This window comes from Gouania willdenowi, chromosome 13, assembly GCF_900634775.1.
Source record: "Gouania willdenowi chromosome 13, fGouWil2.1, whole genome shotgun sequence".
Classification (NCBI taxonomy): Eukaryota; Metazoa; Chordata; class Actinopteri; order Blenniiformes; family Gobiesocidae; genus Gouania; species Gouania willdenowi.
The window spans coordinates 44434071-44454793 of record NC_041056.1 but is presented as its reverse complement, the minus strand read 5'-3'; the positions used below and the strand labels follow the sequence as shown (position 1 = coordinate 44454793).

The window sequence follows — 20723 nt, the reverse complement described above, 5'->3', positions numbered from 1 at the left end:
CTCGGTGCATTCTGGTCTCGGGCAAGTCTTGGTCTCGGATAGTGTGGTCTTGAACACAACACTACTGATATGGTCTCCTGTGTCTACTATTGATCTGGTCGTATAAGTTGATGGAATACTTACAGGATACAATAGTTTCCTTCTATAAAACTACAAAAACAACACTGACACCAGGTTTTTGATGGCAACATTATTATTATTGTTATCTACAGTATGTCAGAGTTTAATGGATTTCTTACTGTATTTTGGTGTTCCTCCAAGTCTCTCCCCCCGTCATTTTCTCCATACGCAACTTCCTCCTCCTCTCGGACATGCCGAGTGTTACCGCTTGCCCCGTTTTTTTTTTATGGTTTTCTCTCACCATCACCACACTTTGTTCCACACATGGTCTGGTTGAGCGTGAGCTGCTGTGAGCTGGTTGGAACTTCAGCATCAACTCTCGTAGCGCCATTTTCTGTCTCGTAAACTCCTTTCCTCTCCCTCTGAGCTCTGCCCATCACATGTGATCTCTCATCCAAAAGTGCTCTGCTGCTGCCACCTACATGTCACCAGTTGGTCACTACATCATTGTACAAGTTAGATATTCACCGGAGAACTTCATCACACTGTCTCCTAGCAGCCCCAGCCGAAAAACACAATTGACGTCTTTAGACGTCTTTGGCAGTCAATGAGTTAACTTTGAGATATGGCCTCAGGAGTCACCCAGGGTCATAACCATCAAATTTGGTAAAAATCGGTCTTGCCATTTAAGAGATATAAATATCCCATATTTGCAGCGCCCCCTAGTGGCCTAAATTATTCAAATTTGGCTCATACCCCCACAGTCACATGCCAACCAAGGATCTCAGATTTGATGTTGTTAGCATTAATTTTGAACGAGATATGCAACAGTTCGTGTTTTAATAGCAAGCTAGAAAACTTTACTTGTTAATAATTTGCGCATATTTTGACAAAACAAAACTTAACTTTAGATCAGATCCAACTGAAGACTCTATGTGCCAAGTTTCACATTGATTGGGCAAAAATCCCAAGGAGGAATTTGAAAAAGTAGGTTTTCCAGTTTTTGAGATTTTACACCAACACAATTATTGGTGGAAATAGGCGTGGCCTAGCCCAGGTGATTCTGTGAATATGAAGTTTTTGAATGCGTGACATACGGTGTGGGAGTTACAAGCCAAAACATTTGGATTTTGGTCATAGCGCCACCTGCTGGCGGACATACTGTATGTGAGTTTTTGCGTTCGAGGTACGTGGAGGGGTCTTGACCCACCCTCTAAAGGGCACCGCCCTCCCTTGCACAGTTTAGCCTGCAGCACCACTTTTACCAAGAGAAACAAGAAAAACCATTGGTTTCCTCGCCCCGCAGGCTTGGCCCTCTAATTATGCCATAATTGTAATTAAGTATCAGTTACGCAATTACAATTATAATTGAATCCAAACCTTGGTAGACAGTATATACTTATTAAGTGTGCAGTGGATAGTGTGTAGTATGTTCAGTGACGTGCCGTGACCACTAGGGTTTGGTAGGCACGTTGTAAATGGAGACCACCAATGACATTTTCATATGTTTCTGCTGTCAAGTGTTAATTCAATTCAAATCAATTTTATTTGTATAAAGCAATTTCCAACAAAGTCATCTCAATGTGCTTATCAAAATATAAAATTCATAATAAGAAAGAAAGAAAAAACCCAACAACATCCACATGAACAAGTATTTATCATCTAACAAAATCAACATCATAAACACCATTAAAGAAACATAAACATTATTTAATATAGCCTCCATACTCTCCAACAACATATATCTCATGACACGACAGCACATCTGTTGTTTGTGTTGGAAACACAGAAACATGGAGAAAATGACAACAACAACAACTCAGAACATCCTCAGTGAGGAGCATCCACAAAGTCAATCCTTCCTTTTGTTCCATTCACTGTAGAAAGAACCAACAATGTTCTGACCTTAGCTTAGTTGAAGGTCTGGTAGCTCAGGTGTTGGTCTCCATCTTTTAAAAGATGTTGTTTTTCCTCAAAACAAAGTTTATATATCATCTCTAGCGCTGTCATCCTGACTGTAGTGTTATCCCACCCACTAGCTAGAGAATGTAGCAGCAGCAGTCACGTGTCATCTATTCACTAATGCACTGTGAACTTACGTATAGCATTTAGCATAGCACAGTTACGTCCAAAGGCAGCTCTCTACGCTGCCTTTGGACGTAAATGGATGTCATATTGGGGACCTGACTGCGCATGCGCAAACACGTAAAATCACGCAATGGGAACAGAGGCAGAAGAGCAACGTGCCTTTGGGAGGGGGCGTGGCCTCCCTCTGCCTTACAGCGGAGCGGACACTTTCAAACTTATAGGTACCGTAGGCTATTGGAAACGGAAAAATAAATAATTTATAATTAAAAAAAAAAAAAAAAATTATAATTAAATAATAAAAATATCAATTCACCCTTGGGTAGGCACTGCCTACCTTGCCTACCCTGAGGGCACGTCACTGAGTATGTTAGTTTTACGTTGTACATTAGACTTAATTATTAGACGGTTAAATATGTAAAGAGGGAGGCTGTGTTTAGATGTACGTGTTTACAGAGCATGCTAAAGCTAACACACATAGCTCTATAACCAGTGCGTGTGTGTGTGTTTGTGTGTAGGAAGGACCACTGTGGGTCAGGGGTCTGTGGACATCGTCATTCAGGGCCCAGATGTGGCCCCTCATCACTGCTTCATAGAGAACACATCAGGACTGTTCACTCTTCATCCCTGTGGGAACCTGTGCGCTGTGGACGGGGTCCAGGTCCAGGAACCCACCCCTCTGACCCAGGGTAGGAACCAGGACCCACCCCATGGTCTCCTTCACTTAGCTTCACTGTCATAGTTTGGGTTTGAAATTTGATCTAGAGTTAGCGTTAGAGTTTGTTATATATGTACATGCTTATCTGATATATAAAGTCCTAAACGGGTTAGCTCCGCCTCCACTAAATGACTTCATCAAACACAAACAATTAGTGAGTCTTCATTGTCCTCAGCAGAGCCATTGTTAGAGGGACTGTATATCTGTATATATATATAACAGGGACCTGCTGTCACAGTGGAGGCTGTTTGAGGGGTGGTGCCTCCAGAGGAACCACATTCCTTTTCAGTGCCTGGTGGAAGTGATTTTGTCATTTCTGCAGGACCTGATTGATGAAAAAAACGCCTTTTCCACTGTGAAAGTGTATTTGGTGGCGATCACTGCCTGTCGCTTTGGGGATAAGTCGGCCTGTCAGCACCCGCTGATCTGCCGGTTTATGAAGGGAGCACGTAGGCTCCTCCCCGTGTCCAGACCACTGGTGCCATCGTGGGATTTGGTGGTGGTTCTGGAGGGACTTAAACGTCCTCCTTTTGAACCACTGGAGGAGGCGGGCCTGAATCTCTATTTCTTGTTAATGGCTCTGGCTTCAGCCAAGAGTGTCAGTGACATCCATACGCTCTCAGTTCATCTGTCGTTCGCTCAGCTTTTCCCAGGTGATGCGAGGATCATCCTGAGACCCAACCTGGTCTTTGTGCCGAAGGTTGTGGGCTCGTGTTCTCCCATTGACCTTTTGGTCTTTTCTACCTCACAGGGTGAACAGCGGCCGAGTGTGTTATGTCCAGTTTGTTTGATCTGCACTTATATGGATGTGACGAGGAACCTCAGGAGGAGCGATCAGCTGTTCGTCTCCTGGGCCAATCCCCGCAAGGGGAAGCCTGTTACTAAGCAACGCCTGTCACACTGGGTGGTGGAGGCTATTGCTTTGGCTCACTCATGTCAGGGTCTGCAGCCGCCTACGGGCTGCGTGCACACTCGACTCGGGGTCTTGTCACATCCTGGGCTTTGTTCAGGGGCGTGTCTGTTTAGAACATCTGTGCGGCGGCGAGTTGGGCCTTGCCCCTCCCATTTGTCCACTCTTACATGCTGGACGTTTTCACCCCATGCGTGACACGGGTGGTTTACTGTCCTGATGTGATCAGACGTCTGCCCTGGAGGCTGGTAACGCTCGATCAGCATGTCTGCAGTACATAGTGAGACCTAACATAATAATATAATATAATAATAATATTATGAAATAGAACTTTAGGTTATGTATACAACCCCATTCCATGTATATAACCACACACAAAAAAAAATATATATATATATATATATATACATTATATATATATTAGGTGTGGAACGATTCACACAAATCATGGCTCGATACGTCTCTCGGTTTTGAGGTCATGGTTCGGTAAATTTTCAGTACAGTATGGAACAAAATGCAAAACATAAATTTGCTTTTTGTTTATTCGAAACTTTAGTAAATCAACAATGTATTTATCATTATACAGAATATGAAAATAAAGTAAAAAAAATACAATACTGTTGTAAAGTGCTGCCTGGTAATAATAATATTCTCAAACAAAAAATACATAAAATATAATAAAATAATCTCCTCACAGCTTATTAACAGCTTTTATCTGCTGATATAAAAACTCTGATGACAGTTGTTACAGTTTTGATCAGATCTGAATTACAGGCAGAGGCTGTTTAAATGCTGAGTCAGCTGTGTTTACACTAAAGACGTGTTCTTTCTAATCACAGTGATGTTCACACTCAGGTGGTGACGTTTCATGTGAGTTAAGATGTTCGTCGTGTTCCCAGAAACATACATGATCTCAGCTGAACAATGTCAGCACTGCCCTCGTTTTATCCTCTGGTCTTTCTATGTTACAGTATTTCACCTGAAGCTGAAATGTTCAAGCAGGAGACTTTAGCAACAGGGGAGGAGCCTCCAGCTCTGGTTTCTCGCTAGCGTTAGCCATGACGTACACGGGCTGCACATGTAGCTGCAGGCGGAAGTAAACACATGCAACTTCTGTTCCTTTTCCGGAAGCTCACCCGTGCACAACCCTGTACCTGAACCAAACGTCTTGTTCAATACAAATACATGTATTGTTACACCCTTAATATTTATATATATATATATATATACCACTCATTTTCCCATCCACACTGGGGAACTTCTTGTTGATGATGTCATAGGTTCTCTCAGAGTCAACAGCTCAATGTTGACAGGTATGGTCATCCTGAGTTTACCACGTTACCTTGACTGAAGCGTAGCTGGAGCTGCTCAGTTATTTCTGTTGTACATAACATCATCCTGTTGGAGATCTACAGATAAAACACATTTACATGTTTGTCCATTAATGTAGATTGTTCCTGAATAAATCAATAAAACTGATAAATAGTAATTGATGTGGTTATTTTGATGAATGAGACTGAGTCAGATGCTGACTCAGCATTTATTAGGTGAACAGGTGGTCTAGGGGTCAGAGGTTAACATTGTGAATCTGCTGATGTTCAGTCTCTCAGTGTTATGTATGTTGCTGATAGCAGTAGTCATAACATAGCAGAGACCTTGGTGAATGCTATCAGTGTGCTGTGGTATCTGGCCTGCTTAGGACAGTCTGTCCAGGAGAGAGTTCTGTAATCTATTATTGATATTAATATCAATAATATTAATTATAGTCAAATAAATAAATACATAAATTTACTGGAATTGAAACAGATGGAATATAATAGAAGTTTGACTTGATTAAATATGATTCTTAACTGTGGAAGAATAACTGAATGGGTTCAGGGATTCAAACCTTCTTCCTCACGTCCCAGTTCCTCCTCTTCCTCCTCCTCTTCTTCGTCCCTCCCTCTTGCTCCTCCCCCTCTTCTCCCTGTAGACTCTCAGATGAGCGTAGAGCAGCTGTAGTTGTGTAGTAGTGGAGGCCCAGAGGACCGTGTGGAGGATTATTATTATTATGGTTCTAAAGACGTGAGGTAGAGGACACGTGAGGACATGATCACTGCACAGGAAGTAAGTCAGACTCATCCTCATCCTCACTCAGTGAAGCCTTCATCACTACTGACACACACTGAGGTTACAACAGTATCAAAGCTTTAAGCTTGTCTTTAAAATGATTTCTATCAACTTTTATTCTTCTTACATTAACATTTTAATTTCAAGGAGATCAATGAGTGTGTCCTAGACTCAGTGTTACTAGTACTGCTAGCATTCATTCTAAATATGGTTCAATATGTTCTTCAGTAAACTTTGACTATTCTCACAAAGTTCTGTTATTAGTGTGTGTGTGTGTGCGTGTGTGCGTGTGTGCGTGTGTGTGTGTGTGTGTGCAGATAAACCAAAGCTATATTTGCAGTAGTTCCCGTAATAGACCTCAGACATATTACATTACATTATATACAGGTCAGCCTGTGTGTGTCTATGGTTTCACTGCTATTCCTAGAGCCCAGTGTGACCCCACATACTGGAATAGAATAGAATTGATTGATTGATTGATTATACTTTATTAATCTCCAAGGATGAATTCAGTTTCAGATACATCCTGACCAAGAAACATGAAAGACAATCACATATCACATGGGGGGCAGGTACAGGAGCAGCCACAGCAGAGCAGCGCTCTCTTTCTTAGATGAGAAATATGAAACAATGGGTGAGAAGAAGAGGTAAAAAAACATCAAAAAACAAACTATGACCTTGTAAAGAGGGGCGGAGTTTGGGATCATGACAAAAACTCTTCAGAAAACATTGTGACAAAAACCAACATTTAATACAACAGCACGTTAGCACAGGGAATGGTCATAGGATGGGTAGTCTACAGGTCGGCCACAGGATGGCACATAGCTGCCCTTACGCCTCGCCTCTTGCTACCATCTGCAGGGAAGGAGGAGGAGTTGGGGCCGGAGGAGACGGTGAAATAACGGGTTGTGTGTGTAATGTGGGAGTGACAGTGTAAGCCTGTTTTCTGAGACTCTGCTGCAGTCTCTCACAGTTCGTCTCCACTCAGAATCAGAATTCCTTTATTAATCCCAGGGGCAAATTGCTTCATGTCGATGATGTTGGATGGCGTTGACCTCGAGAGTTTGTTAGCCAAGACGAAGGTCCCAGATGTTCATGGGAAAGTAAGGGGAATGTCAGAGCGTTGAATCAACATACTATTCTGGAAGAGTGTGGAGAAAAAAAACAGACCATGACAGATTGTTCTCAAATGGAAATAAGAGAAATTGTTTTCAGACGTTCTAGACACAACATTGACTATCAGCCTTATTGTTCCTGGTCATTCAATCAATAATCCAATAATGTTGCCGTTTCCCTTGAGATAAACTCGCCACTCCTCCTTAAAGTTCACCACGGTAGATTCCATCTGAGAGTTCTGAGAGTTCGGCCCCTTCCATCAATGACTAGCGGCTTCCAAAAATGCTGACAACTAATACAAATTTTGCGATAAATCAGGAAAATGTCAGATCCAGTCAGCTGAAGACCCGTTTTCATAATTCCAATCTGGTGGACTTCTTCCACGTCCTCAGGACATACATACTTTCTCTTGCCCATACTCCTAGTTGTGAAATATAATAATATATAATACCAAAAGCAAAGATAGACCAGCTGATCAATTCCATGATTTAAATTTAGGATCAGAATGCAGAAAAAGGCTCCTGTAAAATAAAGACAAGACAAAAACAAGACAAAGAGAACAAGCAGGAAAAAAAAGATGGGTCTCCTCTAAGATCAAAAAAAATCTGGTAACATCTATCGAGTTGTATTTCACAGTTTCAGGCTGATCAATATGTTGTATTACTGATATATGTTCAATCAACTGTAATGTTTGGTAGGTTTTTTCCCCAAAATAAGACATTGTTTCTCACTGAAAATACCAATAGGTTAATTAATTAAATTGTTAAAGTGATCATTCTAAAATAAGATGTTTTATTGTGTTTATATTATTTTTTTTTTATACATTATTGATCAACAGGAGGTAACATTCATAGACATATGTCACAGGGATACATTGCATATGACATTACATTGTTATGTTTTTAAGTGTTGAGCAGTAGGAGGAACATGGTTTGACACTGCTCATTAAATCAGATATATCCATGATATGTTTTAAACTTTAAACTGTATTTAAAAAGTTAAACTAAATAAGTTCCTACGTTGATGTAGAGAGGTCTGCTGCTGCTGATAATAATAATAATAATAATAATAATAATAATAATAATAATATTAATGCTGCTGCTGATGATGATGATGATGTTGGTGTTGTTGTCATGGTGATGGTCCAAAAAACTTTAACAAAACACAATGTATTTGTTTTGTTTACATAAAGTAAAGTAAATAAATGTAAATGTTACACAAACACTAAACATATGAGATATGTATGGAATAATGAATGAACATTAATTTACAGTAACAACTTTAATGTTTCATGTTAACATTTTATTTAATGTAACATTTATGCTATAGCAGAACATTTATGGATTTATCAGTTTGATCATTTAACAACAAACACTTTATTCTGGTAGAAAATATCATTAACAGCAAAGGATGAACTTATTGTGTGTCTATGAATGTACAGTATGTACACAGCCATTAGTAACTTATGATGTGTCAGCAAAACTGGAATACTTCTTAACATAAAGCTGTTAAAATTAGTGTAAAGTCAGAATAAATATGTGCTCTAAGTTTATCATAACACAGAAGTTTGTTGTTAACCACACTGTTAAATATGAATAATTAATAAATACATATAAACACACTTTATGAATGTGTTTAGAAGAAAATGGCTGAATTGACTTTACACAGACTTAAATATACAGTGAACTTTTCTGGTGCTGGTGGATGACTGGGAGTTATAGACAAACTATTTAATAATGTAACACATACAGTATCTACACATTCTCACTAACACTATCACCTTTTTATTTTCATCTTCTTCTTGTTTTATTCTTCTTTTCATGATATGTCTGCTTTATTTATCTGTGTTTGATAACATCAGCACGTTGATACAGGGACGGTAGTAGTGGGGCCCATTAGGGGGGTTCCCTACGTATCACTGTAATGTGGGTTTCAGGTTGTGTCACTGATATCTGCGTCTGTCGGGGTCCCTACTAGTAACTAACAGTGACTACTCAGAAAGGACCCCATGTTCTGTCACTGCAGCGTCTCAAAGCAGTTACATTATTATATCATTGATATTGACTGTCAGTCATCCCTCAGGGGCCCCTTCAGCTCGGGGCCCTAGGCAGTTGCCTGTGTTGCCTACCCTGTTGTAACGTTTCTGACTGCACGTCACTGGTGTAGATGATTCACCGTGAATTGGAGGCCAAAATATCCACAATATCTTTAACTAAGTTCATCTCTCTGTGTATCAATGATCTCACAGATGGAAAATGGGACGGTTTAGTTCTTTTTCTCTCAGACTCTCAGGTCTCTCTGAGTCACTGGAAACATCAAACATGTTCTGTGGTTAAACAACATGAAGGAGAGAAGATTAAAAAGCACAAGAGATGGGCTAATATAATTCCACTGACAAGTTTTAGAAAGAGCATGATGAGAGAGTAGAAAGTTATTTATGACTCTGACACCGTTATTGGTTCTAAACCGGCTTTTTAATGTGTTTAAATGTGTTTCCTGAGGCGTCCCAGTCCTGTAGGAAGAAATTTTAAAATGCTACGTTGACTGTTTGTGCCCACAGCCCCTGGAAGTCATGCTGTGTGCACATTGAAGGATTGATTAAGATGTTATATTAAGATGATTCCTTGATCTTACACAAAGATTTGTGTGTATGTGTGTGTGTGTGTGTGTGTGTAGAGTTAACACCACATGAATCAAAACATGAACTACAAACAAAGAGCTTCTGTAAACTAGTGCTGGGACTTTAATGCGTTAATCACAGAAAAATAACACAGTTTTCACTCCAAACAGATTGGAACGTTTCTCATTTCATGAGTTCCTGGTAAACACATAATACTGATGCACAGAGCACAACACAAGAAACAGGAGAACCAGAGAAGTCATTGCTGTGGGCGTTAATTTTAGTTTAAATCAGAATGCGAATCAGAACGCTTTATTTGTCAGGTACAGCTTAGAACAATACTAGGAATTTGACTTGGTAGTTGCAGCAAAAGAATACACATCAACAACCAGAGCAGCCATTTGTGGCGTCCACATATTTGGTGAAAAAGGAATAAAAACAGGAGGAGGGGTGAGGGGAAAATGGCCAGTTTGAGACTGGTTTCATAAATTTAAGCAAGACACAGTCATAGAACAACAGACAAGGCACGTGGGTAGGGTTGGGTAGGAGGTGGGCTGGGGGAGGGGGTCGGGTGGGAAGAAGAACAGTATTCCAGCCATTTAGGGACATGGGCGTGCTGCCGATGGGAGGTGCTACCACACCTCCAAGTAGCACGGATGGGAGGGGGGGGGGGGCGGGAAGATGGCAGACAAAGGCTTTTGGAATTGAAGACATGTAGCTGTGCTACTGACAACAACCAGATGACGTGTGGAAAAGTTCAGCATCAACAGTTCCAGGTGAGAATGTAGGGAAGGAGCGGGGGGAGGGAGTGGGGGGTAAGAGGGTTAGACCACTGTCTATCCGGGAACAGGAAGTGGAGAGGGTGAGAAGTATAAAATACCAGGAGGTCCACATCAGTGAGGACTTCACCTGGTCCCTCAACACCACACAGCTGGTGAAGAAGGCTTAACAGCAGCTGTATTTTTGAGTAGGCTGAGGAAATTTGACATGCCACCAAAAGTCCTCACCAACTTCTAGAGCTGCATCATTGAGTCCATCCGTCCCATTTCCAATCGACCATTCCTTTCAAAAGTCCTGGAAAAAACAATCACATCACAAGTCCACCTCTCCAATAACAACCTGCATGAGCAGTTCTAGTCCGGTTTCTGCCCCCATCACAGCACTGAAACGGCACTACTCAAAATAACCAATGACCTCCTTATGTCACCAGACTCTGGACTCCTATCCATCCTCATTCTCCTCGACCTAAGTGCAGCTTTTGACACCATCTCCCATTCCATCCTCCTCCATAGACTGGCATCCATTGGTTTATCAGGCAGACCCTTCATATCTCTCGGGCCGCACCCAGTTCATTCAGTTGAAAACATTCACATCCCAGCCTTCTCCACTCTCCTCTGGCGTTCCCTAAGGCTCTGTCCTCTTCATCATCTATCTAGATCATCACCAGAATACCTTTCATCCACCACATCACCCCTGTTCTCCAACAACTCCACTGGCTCCCAATCACACACCGCATTGCTTACAAAACTCTCCTCCTAACCTTCAAGGCCCTCCATAATCTTGCTCCTCAGTATCTCACTGAACTCCTCCACATAAACACACCCAACCGGACCCTCAGATCATCTTCCTCTCTCAGCCTTCTCATCCCTCCGGTCCACATGATCACCATGGGGTCCAGAGCCTTCAGCCGCTCTGCCCCCCACCTCTGGAACTCCCTCCCACCTGACATTTGAAACATTGACACTCTGACCATCTTCAAATCACGTCTCAAAACCCACATGTTCAAACAAGCCGACTCACTCTGATTCCATCCACCACACTGCAAAACTTCCTTTTTATAATTGGTTTTTAGTAAAAATGTTACCTGCCTCCTTTTTAAATCTCTAATTTTTATGTTTTATATTTACTGCTTTGTAATTCTATGTTTTTATTGTTGCTATTTTAACTCTCCTTGTAAGGTGTCCTTGGGTTTTTTGAAAGGCGCCCACAAATAAAATGTATTATTATTATTATTATTTATCCTCACCAGCTGTATCACCGTGTGGTACGACAACACCACTGCTATAGACCACAAATGCCTGCAGAGAGTGGTGAAGACAGCATATAAGATTACCAGGACTCCACCCCCCTCTCTGCAGAGCATCTACAAGTGCAGAGTTCACAGGAGAGCTGGCTCCATCATTAAAGACCCCACACACCCCCAACACAGTCTCCTCACAGTTCTACCCTCAGGACGGAGGTACAGATGTGTAAAATGCAGGACCACAGGGAAACATGTTTCTTTACTGTACACATGACAATAAACACATTTTCCTCATTCTCTCCTGACACGAGGAGGTCAGGGGAGATAGCAGCCAGGTCAAGCTGAGAGTCCCAGCTGGAACCATGTGTCGCCCTGGCGTCCATGAGGATTTGCATCCGCATTGACAGATGCTGAGAGCATCCCGTCCCCTCAGTGAGAGGAGCCTTGGTCTCCATAGGCGTGCTGACGCAGGCAGGGAGAGCAGGTGGATTAGCTTGCGTTTCCACAAGGCGACTGGCACAGGTGCTAGCAGGGATGCAGACCAACGTGTACTGGAGCGTCGAAAGACGTCGAGGACAACGTTTGACTCGACAGCTGATGTGCTGGCATCCGAAAGCTCGGATACCGCAGTAGGGTGCCTGGAGCTGGGCTGTTCGCTGTCGTGAGTGCCCAGTGGGAAGACCAATGTGCACACAAGCCCAGACGCATCGAGGGCAGTGGGACTGAGACTACAGCTGTTGTGCTGATGTCTCGGAACTCTGGACCTTATGGTCTGGGGCGTGGAGCAGGGTGGTCACCGGAGTGAGAAAGCCGCTAGGAAGGCCAACGAGTGCCAGAGCGTCAGTGTTGGGAGAAAGCCGTAAGCTGGAGCTGAGGCTCGGTGGTTCAATGCCACTCAAGGTCACACTTTGGATCTGGTTATCTCTAAAGGTGTTGATATCTCTGCTGTTGATGTAAGAGACTTAGCTCTATCTGATCATTTCTGTGTCTTTTTTGACCTAGAGACTGTAACATCTGTTCCCCCTAGTTATGTGTGTTTAAAGAAAAGGTACATAAATGAGAACAAGTGCACAGTTTATGGAAGCCATAGCAATGACACCAACATTGAGTGCTGAGACAGTTGATGATCTTCTGGATGAGTATAATAGAAATGTCTGTAATGTCATAGATGTGGTGGCTCCAATCAAAACTAAGAGAAAACCAAACACACAGAAAACACCTTGGAGGAGGACTGAGATAATGCAGAATTAAAATCTGACTGTAGAAGAGCTGAGCGTAAATGGAGATCAACAAAACTCCAAATTCATCTAGAACTATACAAAATAAGTCTGTGAAAATTCAATGATGGCTTGTTCAAAGCAAGGCAGCTGTCACGGTCCGGTGTGGGTGTGGACCCAAATGCAAGGAGAGATGGAGGCAGGATAGAGGAATAACGTTCGTGGAACCAGTCCATATTTATTCTTCAAAATCAAAATTTAAATCCAAACTCAAAAAACAGGGGAGCAGGAACAGGGAGCAAGACCAGACACTAACGTACACGACCAGGGAGACAACAAACCTGACATTACACACAACGAACCAGCCACCACACTGTGACCAAGCACACATTTAAATAGTGGAGGAGGCCTGATTAGGAATGGGCCACACCTGGGTGCAAACATGAGGGAGCTACTCAATCACCAAGCACTCACACAGACATCACTGAGGGGTGGAGCCACAAGCAGGAATCCCTGAAACACAGACAAGAGTTAACACCAGACGAGACTCAAAATAAACAAAGACACAGAATAACTGAACTTAACCAACAGAACATGACAGCAGCAATACTTTTCTGAAATTATTGCCAAAAATGTCAACAACTCTCACACGTTGTTTTCTGTAATTGAAAAGCTCACAACACCCCCAGATCAGATAGCCCCTGAATTACTGTCAGCTGGAAAATGCAATGAATTTGCTGTATATTTCAATGAAAAAATACAATCAATAAGGTCAAACATCAGAACAAACCAGCAAAATAACAAAAAGCTTGAACAGTTTCAACCACTGAGGGAGGAGTCAACTACAATGTTAGAGTTTATTACAGTGAACCCAAAAACAATAGAGGAAACTGTTCAGCAGCTGAATCCATCAACGTGTTGCCTTGACACAAAACCCTCAAACTTCTTTAAAACTGTTGTAAAGTCATTTATCACTGATTAGTGTCAGATAATTAACTGATCATTCCAATCAGACACCGTAACAAAATCCCTGAAAGTAGCTGCTGTTAAACCTCTGTTAAAAAAGAGAACACTGGATGCCTCTATACTGGCTAACTATAGACCAATCAGAACCTTCCATTCATGGCCAAGATCATTGAGAAGGTGGTCTTCAACCAACTGAGTCAATTCTTAACATTCAACAAAATATTTGATAAATTTCAGTCAGGTTTTGGTTCTCATCACAGCACAGAAACTGATCTGATCAAAGTGATCAATGACATAAGGTTGAACACTGATTCAGGAAAAGTATCTGTTCTCATTCTATTGGATCTAAGTCTACATTTGACACTGTAGATCATACAATTTTGTTGCACAGATTGTAAACATGGGTTGGACTAAATGTTAAAGTAATGGTTTAAGTTCTACTTGGAGGATCAAAGTTATTTTGTAAGCATTGTAAACTTTGAATCTGACAGATTACCAATGTCTTGTGGGGTTCCTCAGGGATCTGTTCTTGGACCTCTTCTGTTTAGCCTTTATATGCTTCCTTTAGGACACATTTTACACAACTGTAAGGTTGATTATCAGAGCTACGCAGATGACACACAACTATATCTATCACTGAACCCAGATGACTATGGTCCCATTGAGGTGTTGTGTGACTGTTTAGAAAAAATAAACTGCTGGATGAGTGAAAACTTCCTTCAACTAAACCATGACAAGATGGAGGTGATTGTCTTTGGTAACAATGAAAAGAGGACTGCTGTCAGCAACTATCTGAGTCTGGATCTTTAGAAGATAAAGACCAAGTCAAAAACCTTGGTGTTCTGATTGACTCAGATCTGACATTCAGCATCAGATCAAATCTATCACAAAAACATCTTCTACCACCTAAAGAACATCTCCAGAGTGAAAGGTTTAATGACTCAGAAAGATCAGGAGAAACTGGTCCATGCTTTTATCTCCAGCAGACTGGACTATTGTAATGGTCTTCATCAAACATCTACAGCTGGTTCAGAACGCTGCAGCTCAGGTCTGAACCAGAACAAAGAGGTCAGAACACATTACACTGGCTCCCAGTCAGCCTCAGAGGAGACTGTAAAGTTCTGCTGCTGGTTATAAATGTGTGAATGGGTTTGGTCCAGAATACATCAGTGAGATGTTAGTCAGGTATGAACCCAGCAGGTCTCTGAGATCTATGGACACAGGTCAGATAGTGGAGCCCAGAGTTCATAGATCTATGGCGTTTAGGATCAGATCTGTGGCCTCTATGAGCTCAGAACACAGGAACAGAAGAAAAACAAATGAAATGCTTGTTATTGGCTCCAAATATGTCCTCCAGTGTATTTATACCTGCTTATTGTATTCTTTCTATTTCCCTTAGTTTACCTTAATGTCATGGCCTCCAGATTAGAGATAGTCTGAAATTACAACTCACACAGTAAGTTAGTTTCAAAAGTTCATCTGCAAAATTTTGAAATTGTCAGGTCTGAATTTTCATATACTTATCTTTTCCCTCCTAAAATAATATGATCTTACCAGCAGTGTTGGTAACGTTACTTTAATAAAGTAATTAGTTATAATTAATCACTACTTGTTCTAAAAAGTAACTGAGTTAGTAACTAAATTACTCTATAATAATAAAAGTAATTCATTACCAAGGAAAGTAACTATTTGCATTACTATTAAAAAAAATTAAATTATAGTTGTTTACAACAGATGTGGACAAAGTCTTCACTCCTGGATATAATGAACACTTCACATGTACGTTCTTGTTTTTGATCATAATTAATATAAAATAGTGTTTGTATCGTTACCTTAAAAATAACAACTTTTCATCAGATTGTTCCACGCTCACCATCTCTGCTGATTCATCACATCTGTAGTGTGTGTGTGTGTGTGTGTGTGTGTGTGTGTGCTAGCACGTCGCCTTAGCCAATCATAATCTCTCACCTTGTTTCTAACCCACCTCGTCACTACAGCTGTGTATGAAACCAGGATGTTTTCAGATTAACATGTTATTCAATCAATACATGTAACGTTCACATTTAACGTTCAATAACCATAACGGTGTTGTAACGGCATAAAAAGTAATTAGTTAGATTACCCCGTTACTGAAAAACAAACGTCGTTACATAACGCCGTTACTTTAAACGCCGTTATTCCAAACACTGCTAACCAGTGACGTGCAGTCATGGTAGGCAAGGTAGGCAGTGCCTAAACAAGGATGAATTGATATTTTGATTATTTGTTTTAATTATAATATAATTATAAATATAAATGATTTATTTTTCCATTTCCAATAGCCTACAGTACCTATAAGTTTGAAAGTGTCAACATTTTGTGCATTTCATAGCCCAAATTACTAAACAGCGCTATTTCCTGGAACAGCTGCACAGTCTCACTACGCTGTATGGCAGAGGGAGGCCACGCCCCCTCACAAAGGCATGTTGCTACTCTGCCTCTGTTCCCATTACACGTTTTTACGTGTTTGCACATGCTCAGTCAGTTCCCCAAGATGACAACTATTTACGTCCAAAGGCAGCTCTCTACGCTGCCTTGGGACGTAACCGTGCTATGCTAAATGCTATACGTACGTTCACAGTGCATTAGTGAATTGATCCAGCGTGGCTGCTGCTACATTCTCTAGCTCGTGGGCGGGATAACACTACAGTCAGGATGACAGCGCTATAGACGATATATAAACTTTGTTTAGAAGAAAACGACATCTTTTAAAAGATGGAGACCAACACCTGAGCTACCAGACCTTCAGCAAAGCTAAGGTCAGAACATTGTTGGTTCTTTCTACAGTGAATGGAACAAAAGGAAGGATTGACTTTGTGGATGCTCCTCACTGAGGATGTTCTGAGTTGTTGTTGTTGTTATTTTCTCTGTTTCTGTGTTTCCAACACAAACAACAGATGTGCTGTCGTGTCCTGAGATACATGTTGTTGGAGAGTATGGAGGCTATATTAAATAATGTTTATGTTTCTTTAATGGTGTTTATGATGTTGATTTTGTTAGATGATAAATACTTGTTCATGTGGATCTTATTGGGTTTTTTCTTTCTTTCTTATTATGAATTTTATATTTTGATAAGTGCATTGAGATGACTTTGTTGTAAATTGCTTTATACAAATAAAATTGATTTTAATTGAATTAACACTTGACAGCAGAAACATATGAAAATGTCATTGGTGGTCTCCATTTACAACGTGCCTACCCAACCCTAGTGGTCACTGGATCTAACTATATAGTTTTATTCAATGGTAGCACTTTTAACCTTTGATCTTTTAGCATTTGGACCCAAAAATTCCATCATATTCACACAACATCAATCCCTAACTCAGAAAATGAGACAAAGTAACACACATTTTCCCTAATCTATCTTGTACTTGTACTTGTACTAAAACTTGTAGTTTAACAGTTTAACCCTAACAGCTAACTGTGGTGTGTTCAGGGTCTATGCTGTGATGATGCTAAGCTAACTGCTCTATGCTAACTGTGGTGTGTTCAGGGTCGATGCTGTGATGATGCTAAGCTAACTACTCTATGCTAACTGTGGTGTGTTCAGGGTCTATGCTGTGATGATGCTAAGCTAACTGCTCTATGCTAACTGTGGTGTGTTCAGGGTCTATGCTGTGATGATGCTAAGCTAACTGCTCTATGCTAACTGTGGTGTGTTCAGGGTCTATGCTGTGATGATGCTAAGCTAACTGCTCTATGCTAACTGTGGTGTGTTCAGGGTCTATGCTGTGATGATGCTAAGCTAACTGCTCTATGCTAACTGTGGTGTGTTCAGGGTCTATGCTGTGATGATGCTAAGCTAACTACTCTATGCTAACTGTGGTGTGTTCAGGGTCTATGCTGTGATGATGCTAAGCTAACTGCTCTATGCTAACTGTGGTGTGTTCAGGGTCTATGCTGTGATGATGCTAAGCTAACTGCTCTATGCTAACTGTGGTGTGTTCAGGGTCTATGCTGTGATGATGCTAAGCTAACTGCTCTATGCTAACTGTGGTGTGTTCAGGGTCTATGCTGTGATGATGCTAAGCTAACTGCTCTATGCTAACTGTGGTGTGTTCAGGGTCTATGCTGTGATGATGCTAAGCTAACTGCTCTATGCTAACTGTGGTGTGTTCAGGGTCTATGCTGTGATGATGCTAAGCTAACTACTCTATGCTAACTGTGGTGTGTTCAGGGTCTATGCTGTGATGATGCTAAGCTAACTACTCTATGCTAACTGTGGTGTGTTCAGGGTCTATGCTGTGCTTTGGACAGTCATCTTTGTTCCGCTTCAACCATCCAGAGGAAGCTTTAAGAATGAAGAACAGGATGGACTATGGGCTGTGTACAGGTACACACACACACACACACACACACACACACACACACACACACACACACACACAGTAAAAACCATCCAGTTTCTAATTGAAAGAAAAAATAATCAGACTAAAGTTGTTAAATCACCACGTTTAAGCAATTGTGTCTGTATTTTGACTTGCAGTGATTGCTCTGTGGTAGTTCACTTGACGGTAAGAAGAACAGAGGGAGGTGTGTATCCGTCTGTTCCAGTAAAAAGCTGTAAATGCACTGATATGCAGACATGGAGCAGTGAGGAGGAGACTTCATGTGGAGATGAAAAATTGTCAGTTGAAACATAGAAATCTCTGTTAAACCTAAGAGAATCTATCAGCCCTCCTACCTGCCCGTTCTGATTGGCTGAGTCATCTGAGGGTCATCCTCTTCAGCCAATAGGGTGAGGCCTATGTGGGGCCTTTACGAGGATTTTTATTAGAAAATTACAAAATTATTGGAATGGGGCTAATGTGCTTTATAGTCTGAAAAATACGGTACTGTAGTCGTCAGAGTAACTGAAGTCACGTTGAATGTGAACTCAGCTTTAGTCTGGGTTAGAGATAGAGTTAACCTGTGTTAATGAAGATAGAATGAATCAAATATGATAATTATACAGCTTGAATTGGGTTTATGATCAGGAGTGTGTGTGTGTGTCTTAACCTCCCGTCTCTTTCTGACGTGATCATAAAAACTTTCCATCGTTCACAGACATAATTATACATTCCTGAGGTTCTTCTGTGAAACAACAGGCCACGCCCCTTTCTGCAGGAGCAGCTCTGATTGGTTGTGGTAGCAGAGCTCCATGTTGAGTTGACTTTAACCCTCAGTGCACACATTCATCCCTTCATCACACACACACACACACACACTGGTTGCCTTTAGAACGCTAGTGTTTACATTGATTACAGTGTGACCAGGCTAACTGATAGCATGTTAAGGCTAAACTGACTGAATGCTATTGATCACATGAGCCCATGGCAACAGTAAAAACTATCAGCCAATGGGAACGTGGATCCTTGTGGTTCTAATACAGGTTTAGAAAATGGGGTCCTGGGTTCTATGAGGGCCCCTCTTTCCTACACACACATAAACAGCAGGAATAAAAACCAAATGACTGGTGAAACACAGGTTTAAATGTCACAGCTTCAGTATATTGTGCACATATATCTCAGTATTTCAGTGTCATTGTTTATAAGACAGAGCATATTTGTATCTTATCTGTTTATGTGTGAAAGCTTTGAAAACATACTAAAACAGCTTTTTTGGGTTATATGAAGAAATGAGCTCAAATGTATAGGTGATGAATGTAAAAACATATTTAGAACATTTAGCTCATTTTTATTTCATTAGAGACAGACATTCATGTAAAACAGAATGTTCTATATCATTGTTAAAAATATGTACACATGAAAAATAAATCTAAATGTTAACTATAAATATCAATGTTAAATCTAAATCCAACCATTTTCTGACCCGCTGTGTCCTAATTCAGTGTGGTGGGGGTCTGTTGGTGCCTATCTCAGGCTCAGGGTGGGCGCTGGGCGGGGGTACACCTTGGACAGAGTGCCAGTCCATCGCAGGGCAACACACACAGACAATCAACCACTCACACTCACATTCACTCCTACAGGCAATTTAGAGACTCCACTCAACCTAGCATCATGTTTACCCTGAGGAAACCCACGCTATTCATAGAGGACAGGCTCCACACAGTGCTAACCACCAAGCCACCATGTGCCCCGTTAAATCTAAATGTTCAATCTAAATTATAAATCTAAATGTTCAATCTAAATGTTCAATCTAAATGTTCAATCTAAATGTTCAATCTAAATGTTCAATCTAAATTATAAATCTAAATGTTCAATCTAAATTATAAATCTAAATGTTAAATCGGTCGCCAAGTGTAAAGATAAATGTTTATAAATTATACAAAGTGGGCAGGTCAGTGCATGTTAATCATGAGGCCTCGCCCACACCACTGACTGAGGCTCAGTGAGTGAGGAGAGGGGAGGAGTCAGAGACATGGTGGGATGGGTCCAAACTGATGAACTGTAAAGAGCGGTAATGACTGGTGTACGGGCTGCACATGTTTAACACTGAGAGTTCCAGCTTGCTGTATGTATATTCACTTTAACCACTGATGACGATCACCTTGGAGGGTGGCGTGTGTGGAGTGTGGGCGGGGCCTCGTGAGCCAAAGAGACTGACCTGCCCACTTTGTTTAATATCTAAATATTTAGGTTTGCACTTGTTAACCGATTTAATGTTCACATTTAGATTTAACTTTTACATTTAGATTTATTTTTCATGTGTACATCTTTTTCACAGTGATATAGAACATGCTATTTTATACGGATTTCTGTCTCAAATGAAATAAAAATGAGCTAAATGTTCAAAATGTGTCAACTATGAAACAGTGAGTTTTTACATTCATCACCTCATACATTGTCACTGAACTTTTGTCATAAAACCTACATTTCCATTGTGATTTGTGTTTTTCAAAGCTAAGTTATGAATGTGAT

The 20723-nt window shown here is 41.0% G+C and overlaps 1 protein-coding gene across 1 annotated transcript in view; it reads left to right on the top strand.

Moving 5' to 3' along the window:
- The first annotated feature begins 685 nt into the window (after positions 1 to 685).
- The window catches only part of phldb1b (pleckstrin homology-like domain, family B, member 1b), an 87574-nt gene continuing 67536 nt past the window's right edge, over positions 686 to 20723 (top strand). Inside the window, exons 1-3 of the mRNA XM_028463833.1 lie at positions 686 to 707; positions 2664 to 2834; positions 18098 to 18196. Of these exons, the coding sequence (XP_028319634.1) occupies positions 686 to 707; positions 2664 to 2834; positions 18098 to 18196 (292 nt within the window). The remainder of the gene's footprint in view (positions 708 to 2663; positions 2835 to 18097; positions 18197 to 20723) is intronic.